The sequence below is a fragment of the Trichechus manatus genome, unplaced genomic scaffold (genome assembly GCF_000243295.1).
Source record: "Trichechus manatus latirostris isolate Lorelei unplaced genomic scaffold, TriManLat1.0 scaffold00166, whole genome shotgun sequence".
NCBI lineage: Eukaryota > Metazoa > Chordata > Mammalia > Sirenia > Trichechidae > Trichechus > Trichechus manatus.
The window spans coordinates 1,787,718-1,809,350 of record NW_004444102.1 but is presented as its reverse complement, the minus strand read 5'-3'; the positions used below and the strand labels follow the sequence as shown (position 1 = coordinate 1,809,350).

At 38.7% G+C, this 21,633-nt stretch overlaps 1 protein-coding gene across 2 annotated transcripts in view; it reads left to right on the top strand.

Moving 5' to 3' along the window:
* The window catches only part of NRG3 (neuregulin 3), a 1,408,585-nt gene that overhangs the window by 1,241,216 nt on the left and 145,736 nt on the right, over nt 1-21,633 (top strand). For both annotated transcript variants that reach the window (XM_004386524.2, XM_012558425.2), the window contains exon 4: nt 12,060-12,086. In XM_004386524.2, coding sequence (XP_004386581.1) covers nt 12,060-12,086 — 27 coding nt within the window. The remainder of the gene's footprint in view (nt 1-12,059; nt 12,087-21,633) is intronic.

The window sequence follows — 21,633 nt, the reverse complement described above, 5'->3', positions numbered from 1 at the left end:
ATTGATACTAAATGGAATGAAGTTGGAAAGTTAAAATCAGTAATAGAGCAAGTAATAGTTATTTCACAGATTGCTTAAACTGTTTGAAATTATTAAGGTGAAATCCTTAAATCACATTTTAATTATCATGGAAAATATACATATTTTATCTGATAATTGACAACCTATAGAACTCTTTGATAAAAAGTCCTGTATCAAAGTGTGTTAGATCTTCTTAAATAATAATCTGGGTTTTTTTTTGTTTGTTTTTGTTTTGATCCTATAACTGTAGACTTAAATATGTAGCAATTAAAAGTAATTTAATTTGGGGATGTTTTCTGGAAACACAGTGGATATGTTTTTCAATATTGACTTGGTTGCCACCAGAGGTGTTGAGTTCCTTGGAATTCTTGAAACCCAGAGATGACGGATTGCATGCTGGATTATGCTGTGAAAGAGATACAAATATCAATGGCACAGAGGTTAAGAGCTACGGCTGCTAACCAAAAGGTTGGCAGTTCGAATCCACCAACTGCTTCTTAGAAACCCTATGGGGCAGTTTTACTCTGTCCTATTGAATCACTATGAGTCGGAGTCGACTCGACAGGAATGAGTTTGGGTTGGTTTATGGGCAAAGAGGCTGGTCCAGACAGCATCTTATTCATTCACTACTTATTGAGCATATACAAGATGTCAGATTCTGTGATAGGCTGGAGTTATAAAGCAGTGATTGAACTAGATAAGGACTCTTCACTCCTGGGACCTATAAGACTTTTCCACACTAAGACTCAAGGAATCTACAAATATGTTGTCATTGTTGTTGTTAGCTGCTGTTGACTTTGTCCTGACTCATGGTGACCCCATGCCCAACAGAAAAAAAACATTGCCCAGTCCTGCACCATTCCTGTGGTCAGTTGCGGATTAGACAATTGTGATCCATAGGGTTTTCATTGGCTAATTTTCAGAAGTAGCTCACCAGGCCTTTCTTCTTACTCTGTCTTAGTCTGGAAGGTTCTCAGAAACCTGTTCAGCATCATAACAACATACAAGCCTCCAATGACAGATGGGTGGTAGCTACACATGAAGTGCAGTGGCTGGGAATCAAACCTTGGTCTCCCACATGGAAGGCAAGAATTCTACCACTGAACCACTGATGCCATACTCTACAAACACAACCTTTAGTTTTTCACAGAAGCGTCTTCTGTTTTCTTCCCCCATTAAATGGGTCTAAATAGGGCTACTTTACAGGCTTATTTTTTAAATGAGATAAAATAATTTTTGCAGAAGTGTCCATTGCACAGAAGCTTAGAATATATGAGAAGATGATGAGGAATTTATTGTGAGCCTCAGAAACAGAAAGTGTAGTGAGTTTGCATATACAAATTTACTACCCTTAGTCTTGTAGCAAAAATGCAGTAGATTTTTTTGAATGAAGAGTCCTTTTATACAGAGGTAATTCTTACTGAATTTCTCAGTCAGGAACCGTGAGCATGGAATAGTTCTAATGCTCCAAGATGTTTTCACTGGAAACTTCCACAAGCTACTTACTCAAGATTCACCTTTGAGAAACAACCTATGGAAACGGTCACTCACACCTCAGTTAAAGCTCAGCTTCAGCATCTCCTTTTATGGAGCAGAATGTTCATCTTGGGATTGCACCACACACCTCTGTGGCCTAGCCTCTATGGCTGCCTGCTGCTCCGCCTTTGATACAAATTATTATCATTATTTAGGGGACAGAAGAACAATAAGAAATAGTATTGTCTCTATTGAACAGAAATCAGCAATGCTGGTGTCGAAAAGAAAAATAAAGAAGTCACATTTCACAACAAATCCCAGGCAAAGGAAAATGGGGCTGTGTGCTTTTGTAGAAAAGTGTTTTGCCTTCTCTGTGACTGACGACCTGTCTGGTGAAAGGCTGGACACAGTAATAATGTCACTGCCCATTCTCGATGCTAGAAAAAACTGTCAGTTCTAATTTTATGGAGGTGAGAAGGGTATTTAGATTACGGAGCTGAAATGGCCACAAACAGTCCTTTGATTTAGGCACATGAGGCAGGGTGATTTTGTGTATAATTGACTTTAAATTTACTTTACTTGTATAAAGGGAAGACTAGGAAGAACTAGAACAACAAGTTAACAGGGATTATTTTTAGGAGATAGCAATAGTGGTATAAATTTATTTTTTATAAATATAATTTTGTACTTCCCAAATTTTATTTATCAGTATATATAAATTCTATAATGAAATGTGTGTGTTTGTATGTGTATGTGGTGACAAAAATAAAAATATGTATTTAATGAAGTAGCCTAATATAGTAGAGGGAACATGAAGCTAAGAATCTGACCTGTGGTAACATCCTAACTCTTTTAGTAGGTAGAAGGTAAAGGATAATATGATAGCATCCCTCTCGTTTTAGAACAGGCATCGTAGGATTGAACACAGTGCATGGAAAAAGACTTTCTGCCCTGCCCCTCAGGTGTGTGCTCTCCCTCTTACCAGCCTCTCCATGGAACCTAAGGCCTAGAGATTCAGGTGTGAGGCCACCACTCTGCTCCTTTCTACCACATTGTCTTAGTGACTGTCACATGTCACTTTCCCCTGAGAGACACTGCTCTATGCTCTGATCCAACACCCCTCTGTTAGTCTGTTATACGGTGGTACTTTGCATGTTGCTATGATGTCGGAAACTATACCACAGGTATTTCAAATACCAGCCAGGTCACCCATGGTGACCAGGTTTCGGCTGAGCTTCCAGAGTAATACAAACTAAGAAAAAAAGCCTGGAGGCTTACTTCCAAAAATTAACCAATGAAAACCCTACAGACCACAGAATATTGTACAGGACTTCAACTTGTTTACTTTGGATGCATCATCAGGAAGAACTATCAATGGACAAGTTCATGTTTGGTAAAGTGGCAGGCCAGTGAAGGAAATGAAATGGATTGACACAATGGTTACAACAACGGACTCAAATATACCAATGATCATTAAGATGGTTCAGAACAGAGCAAGGTTTTGTTCCACTGTACGTCAGGTTAGCAAGAATTGGGGTTGACTCTACAGCAACTAACAACAACATTTCTGTGGTGGCCTATGGTAATCTTATTCTCCTGTCCTTTGACCTCATAACCTTTTTGAAAGATATATGTTCTGTGGATCCTGTATATTGCTTTTCAGACTGAAGCTTCCCTCAGCCATCACAGTCAGGGACCATCAGCCTTTGCTCCCCTCCTAATCAGAAACCTTAGCGTCTATACCATCCTTTCGTGGTTTCCTGCCTTCCTATTATAAACTGGGACATACATGATGATGTCTATGTCTTGACATATGTCATTCCATCATCTTGTTCATAAATGATCTTGTCTGGAAGCAAGCAGAATACATGAGCCCACTGTGAAATGTGAGAGATTTAAATGTTTCTGCAGTGGTTTTGGAAACTACCACAGAATGACGAGCTCAAGTGTTAGGAGTCAGCAAATATTCAAATATTCAAGACCCATAAACCCAATTTTGTCATATCAGAAAGAATGGACCCACCCCCCTCTAGAGTGTCACCAGTGAAAAGTCATTTGACAAAGGTCTTCAGGTGGAATCTACAAAGTGGTAGATTTCAATTCAGTCATTAAGATAAACCATTTATAAATGACATGTTTATAATTTAGTGGCCGGTGTATGGCATACGTTTTCCAGAGTGCATACCACAGATCACTAGTTGCAAAAGAGAGATGGAACAACTTGGCTGTCCACACCAAGTTGGTAAATGCAGCCTACTGAACCACCATCGGGACAGCCTTGACACATAGAGAACAGGCTTGGGGATTCTGGAAGCGAAAATCCTACTGAACTTTAAGCCAGTATTCTAACTTTTTTAAAACACAAAACAGGATTTTCACGTGACATGTCTTTTCACACCCCATGAATAAGGGCTCAGCTAATTAGGTCTGGAAGTATTCTATGAGACGAGAGACACTGATACCCACATAAGAATGGCTTTGTCCCAGTGCTGGAATGTAGTTTCTTTTTACAGGTTGGATAGCAACTCGTCCCATCTTGCCTTGAGAATGGAATCAAGTCTAGGGTTGCTGTCACTGCCCTTCCTCAGCCTGTGAGTAGTCCTCATCAGCCTGTCAGCATAAAAACAAGAGGCTTTGCATTGCTTACTCACAGGAACCATGGCCATGCAGGCCTTGAATTTCCATCGTAGACATAACTTTAATTAAAGCATCAGAGATAAATGACCACATCCCTTAGTGCTATATATGATCTCATAGTATTATGTGACAGGAACTGAGTTCGTTTAGGAGTTTTCGATTTTATGGAATACTTTGTTTTGTCATCCTAGTAACATATCTAACCCTAACATCTTAAGAATGTGTCAGCTCTTTATCAAAGCTACTTGCATTATTTAAGAATACTGCCAATTTTAAGATTATTTCCTTCAGTGTTGGGCACATATTCAGAAACAGCTTTTTCTATGGCACTTTTTGTATGGACAAACGAATAACTTCAGCTAGGCCAGCACCATCATAACGAAATCTCCCTGGTAACCAAAGAATAAATACTAGAGATTTGCCAGTTTGGTTTCTTTGAGTCTGGGAATTGTTGTCTTTGTCTACATGCTCCTCATCTGCTCATTTTCAGCATGTCAACAATAAACTTTTACTGAGCAAGTAAGTAGTGCCTATACAATGTCTGAAGATGCTTGAGAGCAATTTGTTCTCTTTGTTGTTGTTGTTGTTAGGTGCAGTCAAGCCAGTTCTGGCTCACAGTGACCCTATGTACAACAGAAGGAAACACTGCCCGGACCTGCGCCATCCTCACAATCATTGTTATGCTTGAGCCCACTGTGTCAGTCCATCTAATTGAGCGTCTTCCTCTCTTTCGCTGACCCTTTACTTTACCAACCATGATGTCCTCCTCCAGGGAGGACATCCTGATAACATGTCCAAAGTATGTGAGACGAAGTCTCGCCATCCTTGCTTCTAGGGAGAGTTCTGGCTGTACTTCTTCTAAGACAGATTCATTCACTCTTCTGTCAGCCCATGGTATATTCAATATTCTTTGTCAGCGCCATAGTTCAAAGGCATGAATTCTTCTTATATCCTCCTTATTCATTGTCCAGCTTTCACATGCATATCAGGTAACTGAAAATACCAAGGCTTGGGTCAGGTGCACCTTAGTCCTCGGAGGGATATTTTTACTTTTCAATACTTTAAAGAAGCTTTTGCAGAAGATTTGCCCAACCCAGTATGCTGCTTGATTTCTTGACTACTGCTTCCATGGGCAGTGTTTGTGGATCTAAGTAAAACGAAAAGGTTGACATCTTCAACATTTTCTCCATTTATCTTGAAGTTGCTTATTGGTCCAGTTGTGAGGATTTTTGTTTTATGTTGAGGTGCAATCCATACCTAAGGCTGTAGTCTTTGATCTTCCTCAGTAAGTGCTTCAAGTCCTCTTCACTTTCAGCAAGCAAGATTGTGTCATCTGCATATTGCAGGTTGTTAATGAGTCTTCCTCCAATCCTGATGCCGTGTTATTTTTCATATAGCCCAGTTTCTCAGATTATTTGCTAAGCATACAGATTGAATAAGTATAGTGAAAGGATACAACCCTGAAGTACACCTTTCCTGACTTTAAACTGCAGTATCCCCTTATTCTGTTCGAACAGCTCCCTCTGGGTCTATGTACAGGTTCTTCGTGAACACAATTAACTGTTCTGGAATTCCCATTCTTCACAATGTTAGCCATGATGTGTTATGATCCACAGAGTCCAAATGTCTCTGCATAGTCAATAAAACACAGGTAAACATCTTTCTGGTATTCTCGGCTTTCAGCAAAGATCCATCTGACACCAACAATGATATCCCTAGTTCTACATCCTCTTCTGAATCTAGCTTGGACTTCTGGCAGTTCCCTGTAGATGTACTGCTGCAACTGCTTTTGAATGATCTTCAGCAAAATTTTACTTGTGTGTGATATTAATGATATTGTTTGATAATTTCCACATTCAGTTGGATTGCCTTTCTATGGAATGGGTGCAAATATGGATCTCTTCCAGATGGATGGCCAGGTACCTCTCATCCAAATTTTTTGACATAGAGGAGTGAACACCTCCAGTGCTGCTTTTATTTGTTAAAACATCTCAACTGGTATTCCATCAATTCCTGGAGCCTTGTTTGTCACCAATGCCTTCAGTGAATCTTGGACTTCTTCCTTCAGTACCATGGTTTCTTGTGATCATATGCTACCTCCTGAAATGGTTGGATGTCAACCAATTCTTTTTGGTACAATGATTCTATGTATTCCTTCCATCTTCTTTTGATACTCTCTGCATTGTTCAATATTTTCCCCTTAGAATACTGCAATATTGAAACTTGAGGCTTGAATTTTTTCTTCAGTTCTTCCAGCTCGAGAAATGACAAAAGTACTCTTCCCTTTTGGTTTTCTAACTCCGGGTCTTCGCACATTTCTAATAATACTTTGTCTTCTCGAGTCAACCTTTAAAATCCTCCGTTCAGCTCTTTTACTTCATCATTTCTTCCATTTGCTTTAGCTAGTCTACATTCAAGAGCAAGTTTCAGAGTCTTTTCTGGCATCCATTTTGGTCTTTTCTTTCTTTCTTGTCTTTTTATTGACCTGTTGCATTCTTTATGTATGATGTCCTTGATGTCAATCCACATCTCCTCTCGTCTTCAGTCATTAGTGTCTAATCTATTCTTGAGATGGTCTCTACATTCAGGTGGGATATACTCAAGGTTGTGTTTTGGCTCTAGTGGACTTGCTCTAATTTTCTTCAGCTTCGATTTGAATTTGCATATGAACAATTGATGATCTGTTCTGCAGTCAGCCCCTGGCCTTGTTCTAACTGATGATATTGAGCTTCTCCATCTTTTCTCTCTACAGAAGTAGTCAATTTGATTTCTGTGTATTCCATCTGGTTCACGTGTATAATCACCGTTTATGTTGTTGAAAAACGTATTTGCAATGAAGAAGTCATTGGTCTTGCAAAATTCTGTCATGCAATCTCCTGCATCCCTATCACCAAGGCCATATTTTCCAACTACCGATCTTTCTTCTTTGCTCCAACTTTCACATTCCAATCACAATTAATTATCAATGCATCTTGATTGCATGTTTGATCAATTTCAGACTGCAGAAGTTGGCAAAAATCTTCAATATTTTCATCTTTGGCATTAATAATTGATGCATAAATCATAAATTTGAATAATATTCTTATTTATTGATCTTTCTTGTAGGTGTATTGATATTATCCTATCACTGACAGCACTGTACTTCAGGACAGATCTTGAAATATTCGTTTTGACAATGAATGCAACACCATTCCTCTTCAATTTGTCATCCCTGGTATAGTAGACTTTATGATTGTCTGATTCAAAATGTCCAATTCCAGTCCATTTCAGCTCACTAATGCCTAAGATATTGGTCTTTATTCGGTCTATTTCATTTTTGACGAGTTCCAATTCTCCTAGATTCATACTTCGTACATTTCATGTTCTGATTATTAATGGATTTTTGCAGCTGTTTCTTCTCATTTTGAGTGGTGCCACCTCAGCAAATGATGGTCCTGAAAGCTTTACTCCATTCATGTCGTTAATGGCGACTCTACTTTGAGGAGGCAGTTCTTCCCCAGCCATATTTTGAGTGACTTCCAACTTCAGGGACTCATCTTTTGGCACTATACCAATGTTCCACTGCTATTCTTTAGGCTTTCACTGGCTAATTTTTCAGAAGTAGACTGCCAGCTCCTTCTTCCTAGTCTGTCTTAGTCTGGAAGCTCAGCTGAAATGTTTCCACGATGGGTGAGCCTGCTGGTATTTAAAATTCCAGTGGCATATCTTCCAGAATCACAGCAACACGCAGGCCACAACAGTACAACAAACTGACAGATATATGTGGTGCTTGAGAGCAATTTGTTCTCTTAAGTAGTTTAAATTACTCCTCCTTGGAAATATCATTACCCGTAATTTTGTAAAAATCAGCTCTGTCTTTCTAGGGAGGGCACGTGTAAACTCTGAGTATAACTGCTCACTATATCAAGCTGCCTAACTCAATCGTGTCCCCATTACATAACAGCAATGTGGTTTTGGGAAAGTTAAATCAACTATCTGTGCCATCAGTTTCTCATATGTAAAATGAGGGTAATAGCAATTCTCATCCCATAATTTACTGTGAGATGACATTTAAAGCAGTTTCTGACACACATAGATGCTCACCAAATGTTGTTGTTGTTGTTAGGTGCCGTTGAGTCATCTCCAACTCATGGCATCCTTGTGTATAATAGACGGAATATTGCCTGGTCCTTCACCATCCTCATGATTATTAGCATGTTTGAGTCCATTGTTGCAGCTGTTGTATAGTGCCTTCCAGCCAAGGAGGCTCATCTTCCAGCACTATATCAAACAATATCCTGTTGTGATCCATAGGGTTTCCATTAGCTAATTTTCAGAAGTAGATCACCAGGACTTTCTTTCTAGTCTGTCTTAGTATAGAAGCTCCTCTGTAACCTGTCCACCATGGTGACCCTTCTGGTATATAAAATACTGGTAGCATAGCTTCCAGCATCACAGCAACATGCAAGCTACCACAGTACAAAAAACTGACAGATGGGGGGAGCACCGAATGTTAGCCACAATTATATGATCAAAAGATGTAAATTATTCCAAAGCAAATGGAATTTTTACACATGCAAGTTAATCTAAGAGAGTCTGGCAGAAGGGGGAATAGGAAGCAACTACACAGGGTTCCCTTTTGCGGTAATGAACATATGTTGGAACTAGGTAAGAGTGGTGATTACACAACATTGTGAATGCACTGTCACTGAATTGCCCATTTAAAAATGGTTAATTTTATGTTATATAAACTTCATCTGAATAAAAACAATTTAAAAGTTAATCTAAGCACTAAAATCATGAAAATTAAATAGAATAATATGTGCCAGAGGAGAAATCAAACTGATTTTGCTTAAGCTATGTGTCCCACCTTGCTCTCAGTACCTAGCAGCTCTTGGCACGTAGTTTGTTGAGTGAATAAACAAAGGAATGGTTCCTTGAGTGATTTCATTTCACCTCACCCCTCTGTGTGTTTTCACGAAAGCCTGAGTATTTCCAGGTGGGCTGTTTGCTCTGAGAATTAGCCATTGGAGGGTATGAGAAATGTTGAAGTTTATTTCTGTGTATGACTCAGCTGACAAAACTAATTTCTTTTTCATCATCTGCTCTTCATGGACTTTCATTGATCCTTCTGTGTAAACCAATGCCTGTCAGCATCTTCAAGCCTGTAATAGTGATCACAGTGTTTAGGAATTGAATAAGAGACTGGAGATCTGTGTATGTGTGTGTTCATAAGTGTGTGTGTGTGTGCAAGAAACAGAGGGGGCAATCCTGTCCAAAAGCAGGACGAGAAGGCAGGAAGGGACAAGAACTGGATGAATGGACACAGGGAACCTGGGGTGGGGGCGTGGAAAGGGGTGGTGGTGGTGGAAATGTGCTGTCACATTGTGGTGATTGCAACCAACCTCACAAAACAATATGTGTATAAATTTTTGAATGAGAAATTAGCTTGAGCTATAAACTTTCACCAAAAGCACAATTAAAAAAAAAAAAAAAAGCCATGTAAAGGAAGGAATGCATCTACTTTTTTTTTCAACTTTTTTTTTTTAATTGTACTTCAGGTGAAGGCTTACAGAACAAATAGTTTCTCATGAAACAGTAGTACACATATTGTTTTATGACATTGGTTAACATCCCCACAACATATCAACCCTCTCCCTTCTTGACCTTTTCTTTTTGGTGAAAAAATACATAGCCAAAGATACACCATTTCAAAAATTTCTGCATGCACGGTTCAGTGACATCGACTACGCTCTTCCAATAGTGCTGCTATTCTCACTTTAGATGAAGGCTTACAGAACAAAATAGTTTCTCATTTAACAGTTAGTACACATGTTGCCCTATGACAATGGTTAACAACCTCACATCAACACGGTCCTTACCCAACCTTGGGTTCCCTATCACCAGCTTCCTTGTCCGCTTCTGCCTTCTGGCCCTTGTCCTTGGACTGCTGTACCTCATTAGTCTCATTTGGTTTTATGGTGAACCTCAGAAGTAACTTCACCTCTGAGCTAAAAGGGTGTCTGGGGGCCATACTCTTGGGGTTTCTCTAGTGTCCTTTAGGCCAGTAAATCTGTTCTTTTTTTTTGTGAGGTAGAATTTTGTTCTACGTCCTTCTCCAGCTCTGTCCAGAACCCTCTGTTGTGATCCTGGTCAGAGCAGTCAGTGGTGGTAGCCGGGCACCATCTGGCTGTACTGGACTCAGTCCGGTGGAGGCCTAGAATGCATCTATTTTTTAAAAACATGGTTATCATCTTTCTTATTTAAGTAAACATTTCACAACTAAAATAGGTTGTAATCAAATAAACTATTTACAATTAGGAAAAGCATTGGAATACTTGAGGTAACTAGATGAATATTTTCTACAAAAGAAAAGCCTACTTATTAAATAGCAACTGGTAAAAGGAAACACAACAATTATTCTTGGAAACAAATACAATCATAACAATATTTTTCCACTTATTATTATTTAAAAAATATATTACTGTTAACAGAAATCATTAAATAATGCAATAGATTAGCAAAAAGCGACTGAAATGATGAATAATTAAATGATTAAAAGAAAGCACCGTTTAAATAATCTAATCTCTGAAGTTGAATGTCTAGGCACCGGCCCACCACTTGATTCACTCTGCTGTATCAGACATGGGCAGTCCAGGCGGGTCTGTCAGCCCATGTATGTAGGAGAGACAGGAACACATCTTCTACTTGTTTTTGGTAGGGAGCACTGCCAAGTTCAGTTGTCATGGGGCGAAGAGTCAGATAAACTAGATTTATGTCTTGGAGCTGCCTCAGATTGTATGGTCTATATAGGAGTTTTAGTCTTGTTAAGGCACAGATTTCTCATCTAACAAATGGGACCAAATGAGTGCTTTGTTACTCAGGTGTAGTGCACCTGTCATGCAGAAGTTCTGTCTGACTCATTCTCCTCCTTAATATACAGTGCAAGCATGTTTATGATAAGCAAGTAGTTCCTCTAAATAAAATAGCATGGTTCCTCGAAGAGTTCAACATAAATTACCAAATAACGCAGCAATTCCAGTCCCAAGTACATACCCAAAGAACTCGAGAAAAGAAACAAAGACAGACACATATATGCCAGTGTTCATTGCAGCACTATGCACGATAGCCAAAAGGTGGGAACAACCAAAACGACCATCAACAGATGGACAGATAATGTGGTACAGACATACAATAGAATGTTACACAGCCGCAAGGAGAAATGAAATCCTGATAGGTGCTACAGCATGCGTTAACCTTGAGAACCTCATGCTAAGTGAAATATGTCGGTCACAAAAGCACAAATAGTGTATGATCCCACTTAGATGAAATATCTAGGGTAGGTAAGTGTATATAGGCCTAGGGTTATTAGTGGTTACTGGGGGCAGGTGGAAGGGAGGGGGAAAAAGACTCACTGAGTAAGGAGCACTGAACTTCTATTAATGGTGATTAAAAAAAATTGAAAATGGAATAATGATGATGGTTGAACAACATGGTGAACGTAATTAATGCCACTGAGTTGTATGTGTGAAAAATGTTAAAATGACAAATGTTTTGTTAGATATATATTTACCACAATTAAAAAAAAGGATTTTTTAAATTATTATGGGTTCTTGAAATAATGTTAGTAACAGGTATTCCTTGTGTAAATGATTTTTTCTTTTTTTTTTTCCCCATCCTAAACTTAGCATAGTTGGTAATTTATATGTTATTATTGTATCTAAAATTCCAGGCTATACTTTTTGGGAAACATTGATTACTGTTCAAAGCACCCCTACTTTTTTGCAATTTGCAACTTATCTTTTTCTAGTAAAAATGGTAGTTAAAGTTGAGACACATTCTTTGCCTCAGAAGGTCTATCTTAAAAGCATTGAATTCTGTGTGGATTTTTTCTAACTTTTTTTCCTTTTTCTGTTTCTCTTTTTTACATGCTAACTTTGGTGTAGCAGACCACTTGGGGATTGAATTCATGGGTAAGAGTAAACAATTTGCTCCTTACATATCCTGGAAAAGCTAAGTTTTATAATATACATAGTGCTCTCCTTCATCATCTGAATATAATAAACATGTCTCATTATCAAATGCTATTAGTAGTAAGAAAAGTTGTTGATTTTTCACTGCGTGATGACTCAAACTGAAATACTTTTAACTAACTATTGGGAAGGCAATTTAATGTTAACTACTGTTTCTGGAATCACAAAGAAGTTGGATTTCACTCCAGGCTTTGCCTGATTCCTCTAATCCTCAATTTTCTTATCTGTAAAATAGGGACAATAATAGCTCCCATGTTACTGCAGATATAAATTCCTTAGCACAATGTCTACAACATGGTGAACACTCAGCTAATGACAGAAAACTATGGGGATGGTAAAAAAAAAAAAAAAAAACTGTTGCTGTCAAGTCGATTCTGACTCACAGCAACCCTGTAGGACAAAGTAGAACTGCCTTATAGGGTTTCCAAGGAGCAGCTGGTGGATTCAAACTGCCAGCCTTTGGTTAGCAGCTGTAGCTTGCTGTATCTCTTAACCACTGTGCCACCAGGGCTCCAGACATTAACAACTAGAACCCAAAATATTATGGCAACTCAAACACAGTAGCAGTTAATTTCCTGATACTATTTATTCCCTGTGCAAAGTAGGTGTTCCTGGTCAGCAGCCGACTGGCTTTCATCAAAGTAGTGAATAAAGGACCCAGGCTCATTCTATCTGTGGTTCCATTATCACCCAGGATTTCCTTGTCATCTGCATCTAGCCAACAGATGGAGAAAAGAGAACATAGTAGATACATGCTCACTTCTTGAAAGCCTTGGCCTAAATGGGCTCACATCACTTTTCTATTCATATTCTACCAGTAGAACTCATTCACATGACAACATCTTACTGCAAGAAAGCCTGGGAAATCGAGGCCTCCTGGTGCTGAGGAACAAGGGGACATAGATTTTCAGTAATCTCTGCCACAGGGTGTATGACATGAAATGTAAAGAAACAGGATCTTTCCACAAAAAGGGAAGAGAAAGTGTACTTTAGGAGCCAGGAATTTTGAGATGTGAGAAAATATGAACAGCTTCTGAGAAAGGGAGAGAAAAATTGGATTTCTCAGGTAAAATCTGGGTTTCAGTTAAAATTAACACAGTGCCATCAAGTCGATTCCAACTCATAGCGGCCCTACAGGACAGAGTGGAACTGCCCTATAGGGTTTCCAAGGCTGTAAATCTTTACGGAAGCAGACTGCCACAGCTTTCTCCTGTGGAGCGGCTGGTGGATTCAAACCACTGACATTTTGATTATCAGCTGAGCACTTTAACCACTGTGCCACCAGGACTCCTATCTCAGCTGAAATAGGAGGAAAAAAAAAAAAAAGAGAGAGAGAAGAGATTGAAAATGTAGGGAATATTACTGGATGTGGTTCAGCAATTTCTGAGAGGCAAGTGGAGGGTTAATGCAGTAGAGAAAGGGTAGAAAGATGGGCCATGGGCCAGAATTTACAGAAAAGAATGTTTCTGTTTGTGCAGTAAAGCATACATTGTTTGTTGAGGAGAGCATTCTTCTCATTCTCTGACGACAACAGGGATGCAAGGCATGGCAGTATGAGCATCAACAGTTATGCTGAGCAAAGTGAGCCTTGGGTTTAGCGGCCAGAGAAATTTGCTGCATGGGCTGTGGTGTTTCAGGCTTGGAGACAAGAGGCTCTCTAAATTGTGTATCTAGAATGACTGCAGAGAAAGGAAACACCACGTAACCGGTCCCACAATCAGTGTGGCCATGGTGATAGCAACCCAAAATTGTTACACAACTGTTAATTCTAACAGTTAAAATAAAGGAACCAGCCTCCATCCTACTAGGCCTTTCCTGGAGACCTCCAGCAACACTGGTAACTTATTGGATAACAATCGAGATATGCATTAAGAGGTCTGTCTTAGAACTCATTTAAAGAAATTTATTTACTGGTACAGGAAAAAAAAGTTACACTGCAGTTCATCCATATAAATCTCAAGAGAAAGCTTCTATAGTAAGTCTTATAAATGTCAGAGTCAAGACACAGCTATAAAATCTCTCCGGAAATGAGTCCTGAGTCTGTGAAGAGTTGACTGCAGCACTAGGGATTGCCTTGGCGCTAACTCAGACTTAGAGTGTGGGTAGTGTGCACATAAATAATGGCAGTTAACAAAGGGTTGTTTGTAACGGTGAGTAGGTTTATACACTTGGTGACCTCACCAGCTCTAGACACCGTTCACCCCCACAGGTTGCTTGAACTTAATATGTCAAATTCTGTTTGCTTACTTCGGGAACAAATATTTTCAGACTTAACTTGTGATTGTAGAATTTGTATGAGTAAATTTCCTTCTATTGAATGTGACGTCATCCCAGTAATACAGCCTCTCAGATAGTAAATTAAGCTGGGAAGCAGACATGTAGGCATAGTCTGTGTCTTAGGGTTCGCTAGAGAACAGAACCAGTAAGGCAGATAGATATAGACAGAGACATTTACTTCAAGAAATAGTCTCTCACCATTGTGGGGGGCTGGCAAGTCCAAAATCCGTAGGTTAGACAGCATGTTGGAAATGCCTAAGATCCGTAGGTCAGGCAATGGGAAGAACGTAAAATTCTACAAAATATCTATATTCTTGAGGTCAAACAAACACTAGGAAAATTCCCTTTTCAATTGATCGATTATATTATATTAGCTTACATTATGGAAAGTAATAACATCATAATTTACATTAGATTACATCATGGAACAGTAACTAGACTAGTGTTTGGTTAAACAACTAGGCAAATTGACGTAAAAAAATTAAACCTGTTGTTGTGTGGTGTCAAGCTGGTTCTGACTCATAGTGACCCTATAGGGCAGAGTAGAACTGTCCCATAGGGTTTCCAAGGCTGTAATCTTTACAGAAGCTGGTTGCCACATCTTTCTCCAGAGGAGCAGCTGGTGGGTTCTAACAGCTGACCTTTCAACTAACAGTTGAGAGCTTAACCACTATGCCACCAGGGCTCCTTAAAATTAACCATAATATTGTCTATAAATTTAACCATGTTTATTTATTTGTAGGCCTATGATTGATCAGTGCTGGTTCTGTTTTAATGAATTATTGAATAATATTCTCAATTTTCATCCTTCTTGCTTTTGGGTAATGTTAATTTCATCTTTCCTTGAGTTGGAACAGAGATCACAGATAACGATCTGAAACACTCAATTGTCTTTGCTCCAAGCCTTTGTACTCCCAGTTGCCTGAACTACATGCACTCTTATAAATCAAACTGAATGTTATACAGTTTAGTAAATTCATCTTTATAGTGGGGCGCTCCAAATCGTATGCTGCATGAATCCTATTATTATTTATTCACATTATAAATATATTGAGGATGCAAATATATAATCCACATCTGTTAGCATACAAGGACTAATAATGAGAGAGAAAGCCACACATCATTGAAGTGATGTAATAATTGCTATGAAAATGGCATAGACAAGATACTATGAGGAAAAAAAGGGGTAGCAATTAAATGTGCTTGGGAAGATCAGGGATGGTTTCTCAGGGGAAGAGACACTTAAGCTGAGTCCCAGCCAAGGCCAATAAGCTACACTGAGTGATGCCATAGTCCCACATCTATACTAGCCACGTGTTGCTTCCACATTAGGGTGAGTCTTTCTAGTTCAGTCTTTTTATCTGAGTCCATGAGCTTCCTAGAGACACCAGGTAAGCGTGGATAAAGAATATCAACTTCGGTAAAAAAATAAATAACATTAAAAATCTTTTGACTTGATTTATTCATTTAAGGAATAATAAGTCTATCAAATGAGCCATGCCAAACATAATGTCTATAAAGCAGTCAACATTCAAAAAAATTTTCCCTTAGTTATATTTATGAAGTTTTTTTAATGTTGCTTCTGGGATAAGAACACGGAAATTTCAACAAAAAATAACTGCTCAAAAATATAGTATCTGTTAAAAAATAAACTGACATAATTAGAGCAAGAGTTGGGGGGGGGTGCTTCAAAACATAGCATTATGTTTTTGAAAAAAAAAGTAAAACCAATGAGTTTCTATTAAACTCATAACCAAAAAATATTTCTTGAATTTGTGAATTAACCTACTCATTTATTATTGTGTGACCAAAAATTGAAGTTTTAGGATCAGGTGTTGCACCTGTCCCTCACAGTGTAAAGGATCAGGTGATGGGCCAGGCAAGCATCTTTGCAAGCAAGGTATGCATGGCGCTGTGTGAGCACTCCAACTCATCATGCGGACCAGACAGGTGGCCAAAGGGCAAGTCAGGCCAGGCATGTTTGAAAGATGTATCTATCGTAAAAAGAAGTTTTTCATCTGAAAATCTCGGACCACCATGGCAGGTGCTCAATCAGGGGACATATTTCGTTATATCCATTTGAACTATTTGTTACACAGCTGTTTCTCTGACAATGTCCTGATGCTCTAGGCATCAAAGACCTTTGTATGAAAGCAGGTGCAATGTCATTGGCAAACATATTAGCAAACCACATGGTGAGCTGAAGATTTGGAATTTGCATGAATCTTTCATGCAAATTCCATTCATTCTCATCTAGAAAAAGGAAATGAACTCTGTTAGTGAAATGTCTTGTTTGTGATTTGACATTGTTTTTTGGATAGCATAATTTATGCAAAGTCTGATCGAGTAAACTCTGGTGTAAATTGTTTTAAAAATCAGATTTGTAAAGCTAGAGGAAAATCATATTCTTAACTAAAATCTGGAAAATTCATTCTAAGATAATTTCTGTATTTTTAGATTAAAAAAAGGAAGAAAAAAGGAAAAGAAACACTGAGTTGTTTATAAGGAGAGGTCTAGAAAAGGGATATACTCACACTCTATGACCTCAAATATATGTAATAGATTGAGAATTGATAAAGTTATTACTTCAGATTTCCTCATATATTGAGTATCCCTTCATCCTTTCATGTAAACCACATTAACTTTGAGAGTATTTTGATGAACACTGAAAATAATCTCCAGAGAAATGATCAGTTTCTGATTTACGTCAAATGATATAAAGGATATTTTCCATTGCTGATGTCAGATGGATCTTGGCTGAAAGCAGAGAATACCAGAAAGATGTTTACCTGTGTTTTATTGACTATGAAAGGCATTTGACTGTGTAGATCATAACAAATTATGGATAACATTGAGAAGAATGGAAATTCCAGAACAAATTGTGCTGATGAGGAAACTGTACATAGATCAAGAGGTAGTTGTTCAAACAGAACAAGGGGGCACTGTGTGGTTTAAAATCAGGAAAGCTGTATGTCAGGGTTGTATCCTTTCAACATATTTATTCAATCAGTATGCTGAGCAAATAATCCAACAAGCCAGACTATATGAAGAATGGGGCATCAGGATTGGAGGAAGACTCATTAACAACCTGTGATATGCAGATGACACAACCTTGCTTGCTGAAAGCAAAGAGGACTTGAAGCACTTACTGATGAAGATCAAAGACTACAGCTTTTGGTATGGATTACACCTCCACATAAAGAAAACAAAAATCATCACCACTGGACCAATAAGCAACATCATGATAAACAGAGAAAAGATTGAAGTTGTCAAGGATTTCATTTTATTTGGATCCACAATCAACGCCCATGGAGGCAACAATCAAGAAATTAAACAACGTACTGCATTGGATATCTGCCGCGAAAAAGAAAGCAAAGATGTCACTTCTAGGACTAAGGTGCTCCTGACTTAAGCCATGGTATTTTCAACTGTCACATATTCATGCAAAAGCTGGACAGTGAATAAGGAAGACTGACGAGGGATTGATGCCTTTGAATCATGATATTGACAAAGAATACTGAATGTACCATGGACTTGCAAAATAATGAACAAATCTGTTTTGAAAGAAGTACAGCTAGAATGTTCCTTATAAGCAAGGGTGGTGAGATTTTGTCTCATGTGCTTTGGACATGTTATTAGGAGGAAACAGTCCCTGGAGAAGGACATCATGCTTGGTAAAGTAGAGGGTCAGCAAAATCCATGAGATGGATTGACACAGTAGCTTCAAAAACGGGCTCAGACAGAGCAACGATTGTGAGGATGGTACAGAACTGGGCGGTGTTTCATTCTGTTGTGCACAGGATCACTATGAGCCGGAAGCAACTTGGCAGGGCCTAACAACAACAACCCTGCATATTATAAATGAGCTGGTGTGTTTTTCCTTTAAATCTCACAGACTTATATGCCAATCAAATGGATTCATGTTTCTGCCCTAATTCGTGAATAGGCATCAGTGTTACAGAGGATAGGGCCCTCTTTCCCCAGGCTGAAATCACCAAATTAGACTTACTTGGGACAAAATTTAAATATATCATGTTTTCTTATAAAATAAAATGGTACTTTATGTATATGTGTGTGTGATGGTTAAGATTGTGTGTCAACTTGGCTAGACCATGATTCTCAGTGTTTATATGTAATCACTCCCATGATTGAATATGCTGTGAGTAGCCAATCAGTGGAAGGGGAGTTTCCCTGAGGGTGTGGCCTGCATCTGAATCTAAGCAAAGGTTCCAGCTTTTTGCTCATTCTGGATCCTGTGGCTGCCTCCTGTTTGTCTGACCTCCGGTTCTTGGGACTTGAGCTGTCAGCTTATCTGCCAAACTTGGCTTTCTTCGATCTTCACAGTCTATGAGCAGAGCCCTGCTCTCTTACCTGCCATTCTTGGGCTCACCAGCTTCTGTAGCTGCATGAATTGGGAGAGGCCTCTACCCTGATTCATGGACTTGGGACGTTCCAGCCTCTTCAATCACGTGAGCTGTCTCCTTGATATAAATCTCTCCAGATATTTCTACGCTTTACTGCATCTCTAGAGAACCCAGCAGTGTGTGTATGTGTGTTTGTGGAGGGGTTTCAGTTAAAAAGTATTTGTTTAGTTTGCTTATGTGCCCTTTACCATATTAAGCTACATGGGAAATTAAATGTATCAGAGTAATATAAGTTTTGATTAATAAATGCTTGACAAAATTTACATTATGTCACTGAGCTCTCCAAAAAAAATGAATGAGTAGGAACTGTTTATATTCTTATAAATGAAAAAAACTGAGGTCAATTTAGCTGAAATATCTTATCCAAAGAGCAAGCTAGTGACAAGTCCAAGGTTTGAACCCAAATCTATCTTCCCTAGAGCTCTTAAATTCTATAGGTGACTAACTGCTGGCATGTCCCACAACGAGGGCTTCATCATTTCAAGTGGCAATGCAGTTCTGCATCTATTACTTAGTTTTAAAGGTAATGTTTTCAGAGTACCATGTGGTCATAATAAACTTGGGTAGTAACTCACATTAGCCAAGCTACAAGAAAAGTAAATATGAACCAAATGCCAATCATTACTTGACACTCAGAATTATAACTGTTAAGCACATGAAAAGAATCCCATGGCTGGTCATTGCAGTCTTTGTAGGATAGTCTACACAGAAGCCATATGAATATTAATAGTACTTGAAGGTTATGTGGTGAGTACAGACACAGCAGAGTGAGGCTAGATGGGAGGAGCTACTGCTGAATGCCACTGAGGTATAAAGGTCTTACACACCCTTCTCCTCTAATATGAAACATTCACCAGTTGGAATAGTGAGTTAAGCCATCTTCCCAATTACTTCCCAAGACTCTGCTTAAGAAACATTTGTACAACCCTGTTTCCTGAATTATTTTTCTCCTTATGATTATGTCCACTTCCTTTTTCTTTATACTATGATTTTTTAACATAGGTTTCAGTACAAGTGCTTATATTTTAGCTTTCTTGATCAAAAACCTTTCTATCATTTTTTTTCTTTTTAATTAAGAGATATCTTAAGTGTTTCCAAGACTCCCTAGAACAAAGCCATGAACACTAAGTCCAATAAATTAGATCCTGAGAATTTTCAGATGAGATTGAGTAAAGGCTTTTGGTTATCTGCTTTGAGGAATGGTCACAACCAGGAGATACACTGAAAAGTATGCATATATATATTAGTTATGATTTCTTCAAAGAAAATGGTCATTTCTGTAAACAGCTTTGTGGTCTGATTCTGGAATCAGTTGATGAATTTTTTTTGGTAGACACTGAGAGAAGCATTGTTTGTGAACTATTGGAAAAGCAGTGCTGTTCACTGGGAGCTAGCAGAGGACCTCTGAATCTTTGCTAGAGTGATATTATTGTTTTTATAAAGCTGCTGAATGTTTAGACTGGGTTTTCTATGCAGGTAGTATATATATGTATATATATATGTGGATTTCAACAAAACATTGGACTATCATAAATGCAGTATTAAATATGGTGAAATATGGATTATAACAATTTAGAAATAGGTGAATTTGGGTGCCCTACAATGCTATATAAAGACTCAGTATCACCAATGAGCAGAGCTTCTAGTAGTATATCATGGGGGTAACATTATTTATTACTGGAATAAATAAGAACATAGCTTAAGCACTTGTCAAATTTTGAACTTTTATAGCCAGGGGTGATTTTTACTTTATCAGATAGAGGCAATTAAGATCTAACAGAAGGGACTGCGTTTGGGATTGTCAGATCAGACTCTTAAGAATCTGTGATCTTGACCAGTATCACATTTATCACACACATATACCAAGTATCTTAAGTGTATGTGGGTTGGCGGTAGGTTCCAAAGATCTTCTGGAATGCACAAAAAAAAAAAAAAAAAACAGAAGGATAAAAGAGCAACAATGAAGTGCAGGTTGTCACTGGAAAGTAATTCCCTGAGAGATTAATAAAATGAATGGACCTTCTCCCTGACAATTGCTGCAGGAGCCAGAGTGAATCTGTGTAATAGAAGAGAGAGAGGAAAAAAAAACAAAAACCTGATAATGGATGAAACATGAAGACGCAGCAAAGTGAAGAGGATCTTGGTTCTCCTCAGTGAGTGTTTGGTCTCCTCCGTAGCCTCACAGTGGCTCATCCAGTTAGAAAGTATGGAGCCCCTATAGCAGCAAGCCCTGGGGCCAGGCCAGAGCAGTACTAAGATGAGTAAGGCACAGATTCTCCAGAAGTTCACAGTTCTGTGAGTGGGGCAGACTTGTAAACCAGTTATTGAACTACAGAGCCAAAAGGAGTTAATTGATTTTTTTTTTTAACAAAAATCCGGATGAGGGTTTCCTAAACATCTGCAGGGTGTCAGAATGTGCGTCACACAGTAATACAATTAGGATTTGAAGTCACCTCCAGGTGGGGAATACTAGGGAACTCTACCGCACAGTTGAACAGAGCCCTTGGTATGCTTCTATGCATCTGTGAATCTCAGAAAGCAAGCTATAGTAGGCAACGTTTTTCCAATTTGACCAGAAAGCACAGGTCATAGAGCCAGGGTTTCAGGACCACACTCTGGTACTGCTGGGATAAAGGAACACAGGGAAAGGAGCACTCACGTCTCATTAGAGCAAGATGGAGACAGCTATATGGGGGCGGGGGTGGGGTGGGGGGAGTTAAAGATGTCCTGGACATAAAATGATACTCATGAAAAGTGTGCTTCTTAGTTCAAGTAGTTACATGAGA